General features: G+C 36.5%; 1 protein-coding gene across 1 annotated transcript; it reads left to right on the top strand.

The window, feature by feature from the left end:
* Positions 1–3,186: 3,186 nt before the first annotated feature.
* On the top strand, positions 3,187–6,713 carry LOC128246288 (uncharacterized). Its single transcript, XM_052964481.1, has 3 exons — positions 3,187–3,306; positions 6,110–6,222; positions 6,599–6,713. The coding sequence occupies exons 1-3, from the start codon at positions 3,187–3,189 to the stop codon at positions 6,711–6,713; spliced, it is 348 nt and encodes a 115-aa protein (XP_052820441.1).
* Positions 6,714–6,976: the final 263 nt, after the last annotated feature.

Raw genomic sequence — 6,976 nt, 5'->3', positions numbered from 1 at the left:
TTTGCGCATTAAGGTAAGCCATCCATCATGAGGATACAAAGATTTGTTAGTGCATTAAGGTAGGCCATCCATCATAAGGATGCAAAGATGAATAAGTACATTAAGGTATGGCATCTATCATAAGGATGCAAAGAAGGGTTAGTGCAATAAAGTAAGACATTCATCTTAAGGTAGCAAAGATATATAGTGCATCAAGTTAAGCCACCCACCATAAGGTAGCAAAGATTTGTTAGAGCATTAAGGTAAGCCATCCATAATAACGACGCAAATATTTGTTGGTGCATTAAGGTAAACTATCCATCATAAGATAGCAAAGATGTGTTAGTGTATTAAGGTCAGGCATCCATCATAAGGATGCAATGAAGTATTAGTACATTTGGGTATGTCATCCATCATTAGGATGAAAAGATGTGTTATTGAATTAATGTATGTCATCAATTATAGTGATGCAAAGATGTGTTAGTGCTTCAAGGTATGTCATCCATCATAAGGATCCAAAGATGTGTGAGTGCATTAAGGTAAGCCATCCATCATAAGGAAGCAAAGATGTGTTAGTGCATTTAAAAACGCCATCCATCATAAGGATCCAAATATTTGTTAGTGCTTTAAGGTATGCCATCCATCATAAGAATGCAAAGATGTGTTAGTGCATTAAGGTTTGCAATCCATCATTAGGATCTAAAGATTTGTTAGTGCATTAAGGTTCGCCATCCATCATAAGGAACAAAGCTATGTTAGTGCATTATATTACGACATCCACCATAAGGATGCGAAGATTTGTTACTGCATTAATGTAAGCCATCCATCATTGGAATGCAAAGATTTGTTAGTTCATTAAGGTACTCCATCCTTCATTAGGATGGAAAGATGTGTTAGTGCATTAAAGTACGTCATCTATCATTGGGATGCAAAGATTTGTTAGTGCATTCAGGTAGGGTACAATCTATATCATTGGTTGATGATTAAGAAACAGAATCTATAATTCTAGAACATTTACATTGTATATCTTTGGTTGATGATTAAGAAACAGAATCTATTATTCTGGAACATATTAAGTGTATATAACTGGTTGATGATTAAGAAACAGAATCTATAGTTCTGAAACATGTACATTGTATATAAATGGTTGACGATTAAGAAACAGAATCTATAGTTCTGAAACGTGTACATTGTATATCACTGTTTGATGATTAAGAAACAGAATATATAATTCTGAAACATGTACATTGTATATTACTGGTTGATGATTAAGATACAGAATCTATATTTTTGGAACATGTACATTGTATATCACTGGTTGATGATTAAGAAACAGAATCTCAAATTGTTGAACATTTACATTGTATATTTCTGGTTGATGATCAAGAAACAGAATCTATAATTCTAGAATATGTACATTGTATATCACTGTTTGATGATTAAGAAACAGAATCTATAATTCTGAAACATGTACATTGTATCACTTATAAGGGGTATAATGGAGTCACCCTTTGGTTAGTAAACGCCATACAACGATAGAACATACTGAAAGGAAGTGCAGTTTACAGATAGCTCTATTTAGTTACAGAGTTATTGCCCTTAGTTACTTTTGCTTGTGTTTTAACTGTTGAAATTGAGTAATTTTACTTTCATTTATGAACAAACACCAAAAGGCAATTGGCAAATACTCATTTGAACAGATGTTTGTAAACTCAAGACTACAATATTTCAATTTCCAGTAGCGCTACTAACACCTTTCGGCTAGTTAGTTTAAATTCCATCATTTGCAATGCGGACATGCCCTAATATAAGTAGTTAATATTGACCTACAAATGAAACATTAACACACACGCCTCATTGGCGATGCGTTACACAGACGCCACAAGTATGTAGGTTATGGACAAAGGTCAAGGCCGCGGACAACAGACCTGCTGCACAATCTATGCAAACCTGTGTTCATCTCTACCTCGAATCCGTGACACGTTCAAAGCAAAACGTACAGATTATGATTCTCACGTATACATGTATCAGTGGTTTACCCCACCATGCACATCCAGCAGATTTAGGAAAACTGCAAAGTGCTTAACAGAAAACCAGCCAAGTTAATTTCCCGGGTTGAGATCTCACTGGGTTTGTCAAAATTATGCATGTCTGCAATCAGCTGTTTAATATTCCCTATATGCAACCCCTCTCTCAAACCCAGACCTCCGTAGGTGCATTTTATTTAACCAGATTAGTTGGTAATGGAATTTAACTTTGTAGTACCGTCTGTGTCTTGTTAAAAACAGAAGTTATTTTTGAATACTTCCTCCCTTGAAGAACGGGCCTGCAAATCGTATTTTGTCTAGCTACGCCCCTGGGCACATCTTATCTAAAATCTGCCTACGTACTAATGGTCCACATTACATTATGCAGCTTTAAAAATTATATCAATAAAAGATGTCTCAATGCATTTAACAATAATATAATTGAAGGGTGTTTCAAATACATTACATATAAACGTCAACTACACCCCGTCAGGACAGCTCTAACTCTTAATTTCACAACAAAACTAAGACTTGTTAAAATGCCATTATATTCAAACAATGACTATTAGCCCGTGGACACGTCAACATATACGATTAAGCGATGTATGGCCATCCGTGAATGTAAACTGGTCAGCCCTGCATGTACATTATTCAGTGGAAGACGGAAGCTAGACATGGGCCTTTCAAAGAGGCAGCTATCGAACCAACTTACCTGTTGCATGTATTTTTGTGTGTTTTACATTCATAAGCCCGGCTGATATGTTTATGAAGTGTTTCGTGGGATTTTGCCGAAACGTTTCTATTGGTTTTGCATTTTTCTTGCAATTGCTGTTAATAAATAAATCGTTCACATAGTCAGATTATTCTAAGAGGACACGCGCAGTAGTTCAGTACCAAGTCATTTACAATTATATATAAGATCTCTAACAATTGATTTTACTTATTATTTGCAAAAGAGGGGGAATGTAGGGGGGGGGGGGGGTGTTAGATGGTCAGGACAATCAGTATATTCGGAAACGACTCTATTATATGATTATCTGTGTGTTCTGTCTGGAATCCGTGTTTATCCAAATAACATAATCGTTTAGATCAATAACGATAACAGTTTATGTTTTAAGGTCGTCAATTTTGAATTGATATCCAAAGTTGTAACTATGATGCTCTGCTGCCGGATGGAACCATGTACTGGCACCATGGCGGGGGTCAAGTCGTCTTCGCCATCCACGTACGGCTTTATGGCGTCACCACAGATCGCATAGATCGTGCGATGCCCTTGCCACCTGAAGTGACGCTCCACATGGTATGTAAAAAAAAACTAGAGGAAAATAAATAAGGAAAATTTCATTATTTGAAATAGCACTCTTGCTTTGAAAAAAAACGAGAACATTTCATATGATTAAAATTAAATGATTAAATTTATAATTATGATGATTAGAAATAGATGCTGAATATGGTTTTGGTTATGATGATGATGCAGTTATTAATAATTTTAAAGGATATTCCTAGGATCACAGCTATTGTATGAGGTCATGGTATAGCCGCTGTCGTCTCCTCCCAGACTACTTGACGCACTACCACGCCCCTGTCTTTCTTTTAACCTGCTGCCGTCGACAAAACAACTACAACTTCAACTTCGGAGTTTATTGACAAATCGGCATATAACAATACCTTTGGCCATTAAACACATTAAACATTGTACAGACGGCGGAATGATATTTTTTACTACACAATTACATATATAGTTATAAGGAGTACATGCTTTTTTAAACAAACACAGAGATAGATATTAAGCAAATGTTAAGAAGCAGGTATATTTTATGAATTTAACAACACATAGCTGGAATCAATACCTTGAATATCATTGATGCAACAAAGATGTTAGATATAATTATTCATAACTAATATTACAATTACGATTGAAAAGGTGATAATGATGATGATAACGGTGGTACTTTTGCTGTAACTGCTACTGCTACTGCTGCGGCTGCTGTTGCTGCTGCTTCTACTAATAGTGTTGTTATTATATAGAAAATGATGGTGGTGTATTTGGTTATCCAAATCTTAGCAGAAACATAATATTAAACGTTAATGAAAGCCATTTATTTGGCATAAAACGCCCCCACAGAGCCTTCCCAACAAAGCGACTATCGAGTTTGCCAGCAACTCTCTTATAGCACGATGGGCGACACCTCATCGATGATGCAAATGGCGACGCCTCACCAAAGACGTAATGGGCGACACCTCACCAATGACGCAGTGGGCGACACCTCATCGATAACGCAATGGGCGACACCTCACCGATGACGCTATGGGCGATACCTCACCGATGACGCTATGGGCGGCACCTCACCGATGACGCAATGGGCGCTGCATCACCGTTGACGCAATGGGCGACACCTCACCGATGACGCAATGGGCGACACCTCACCGATGACGATATGGGCGACAACTCACCGATGACGCTATGGGCGGCACCTCACCGAAGACGCAATGGGCGCCGCATCAACGATGACGCTATGGGCGACACCTCACCGATTACGCTATGGGCGGCACCTCACCAATGACGTTATGGGCGACACCTCACCGATTACGCTATGGGCGGCACCTCACCGATGACGCTATATGCGATACCTCATCGATGGCGCAATGGGCGATACCTCAATGATGACGCAATGGGCACCGCATCACCGTTGACGCTATGGGCGATCACCGATCACGGAATGACCTGCATGACTGGATCACTTAGATGAGCGTTGTGTTTGAAATTTTAAATTGAAAATTAATTAGTTAGTACATAGATAATGGTAAATAAGTATAAATTAGAAAAATACTTTCAGCGTACTAAGGTTCTTCTTTGTGGTAATAAAGTTCCCACTTTTTGTGAATATTTGCCAAATGCACATCAGTAACAAGGCGCATAACTATTATGGAGCTTTATTTATTTGCAAGTTACGTCCCTTGACCGCCGGAAACCTACTGACTGACTATGAGGGAGACATGATGACTATTATCATAGTTGTTTTTTTCTTTCAGAGAAAATGTTGGGTGCCATTTCAAGAGAAAATGAAATAGAACGGGAAATGTTCAATTGATTGACGCTTGTGTAAATTGATGCTTAAGTTATTATTATTGTGATGTGACATTATTTTATTCATGTGACAATCATCATCATCATCATCATCATCATCATCATCATCATAATCATCATCATCGACGTCGTCGTCATATTCTTCTTCTTCGTCATCATCATCATCATCATCATCATCATCATCATCATCATCATCATCATCATCATCATCATCACAATCATCATCACCATTAAAATTAAAGTCAACGTGTTATTGGTATATATTTTTCTAATACAGAATATAAAAACAGATAGCTGAGCTAGAATGCCATTGTAAATAAAGATATAGCTATATATTCCCCATCAATAAATAATCCCTAAGCGAAGTAAGTACTTAACATTTATCAGATGGTATCACATTAAACTAGGAAATGAGTTAATTTAATAAGAGATTCTTTTAAAAAAGTCGATCAAGTAAAACTCACTATTGCACGTGTTGATTACGGACTGTTGTGTTATAATTAAAAAAGAAATTTTCCATCCAAGTTCGATATATTTAATAACACCTGCCACAGCGACATTGCTGTGTACACTTATATCTATTTTAGGATGTATGTAAATACACAACATAAATCAAATTATTTGTATACACATAGAAAGTAGTTGATGATAATTAGTTCGTGTAGAAGTAACACATATTTCTATAATTAGACTGACACTTTCATTGATTGATTCACTGTTATTCATCAAACATGAATTCCCAATATCGATGCGAAATTTTAACTTATTGTTCACATATTGGTGAATTTGAAATTAAGCCCTTTACTCGTATTGTCAAATTCGATAACCTTGAATGACGCTGAACTATCCATATGTTTTGGATGTCTTTCATCTCACTGAGAGGTTTCACCGTGCATTTCCCCATGTTGGTGTATTAAAACACTCATAAATTTATAGGAATTTGGACACCATCTTTACACTTCGTGGCTCAAAAATATACCTATATGTAATGTTCCTGATTACTACATTTTCCAAGCCATTGTCTCTGTTAAAAGTCGTTTCCCTTCCGGTCCCAGTTAATAGTACGACAGATCATGCAACTAAATTGTTACACTTTCCACAGCTTTTTGCTATTACAAGTAATACACAGTACTATGACACTTTCGATATGTCTGAATTAAACAGTTGTACAACAGGCAAAACAAAAATCTGTACATTCAGTGTACCCAATCACTCAAGATACATGCACTTCTAATTTGTTCAAAGATGACAAAAGCGTTATAAAAGCTAAATGTGACTTCAGATTTTTGGTTAGTCATTTGTCGTCTGAGATATTACCTTTATCTCACACAACTTTTTTAGAGTAAAATGTAGATTTTGTTGAATTTGATTGTAAAACGGGCCAAAGAATAGTGAAAGGCTATAACTTTTGCATTATTAATGTACCATGTTAATGTTCTGTATATACAGCTAGCATTTATCTACCCCAAAGATTGTCTGTATGTCAATAAAATACAACTAGCAGGTTGCACCTTGTTAATTTAGCATTGCTACAACATTTCTTTAATGATAGTGAATTGCATAATATTAATAGTAATTCGTTGAAAATCCATTGTCTGTGGATGTGCCTCTGTTCCTAATCTATAATCATACTATGCAAAATATCATTGCTGATAGTCTAGAAAAGATGGAACAGTCGGCTAAAACTGATGCCATGGTATTTCAATCTTTGACCGATCCTTTACTGTCCAGGGATATATTGCTTGACGATAACTGGCCTACCACAGATGACATACTCTTATACTGCACAATATCCATTGCTGCATTTTGTCCGTTTGCCTTAATTTTGATAACTGTTAAACTCAGAAAACTCATGATTGTAGTGTCTGTTATACAAAAATGA

This window comes from Mya arenaria, chromosome 9 (assembly GCF_026914265.1).
Source record: "Mya arenaria isolate MELC-2E11 chromosome 9, ASM2691426v1".
NCBI classification, from domain to species: domain Eukaryota; kingdom Metazoa; phylum Mollusca; class Bivalvia; order Myida; family Myidae; genus Mya; species Mya arenaria.
Note: the sequence above shows the minus strand (reverse complement) of the source record. Positions and strands in the feature narration are given on the sequence as shown.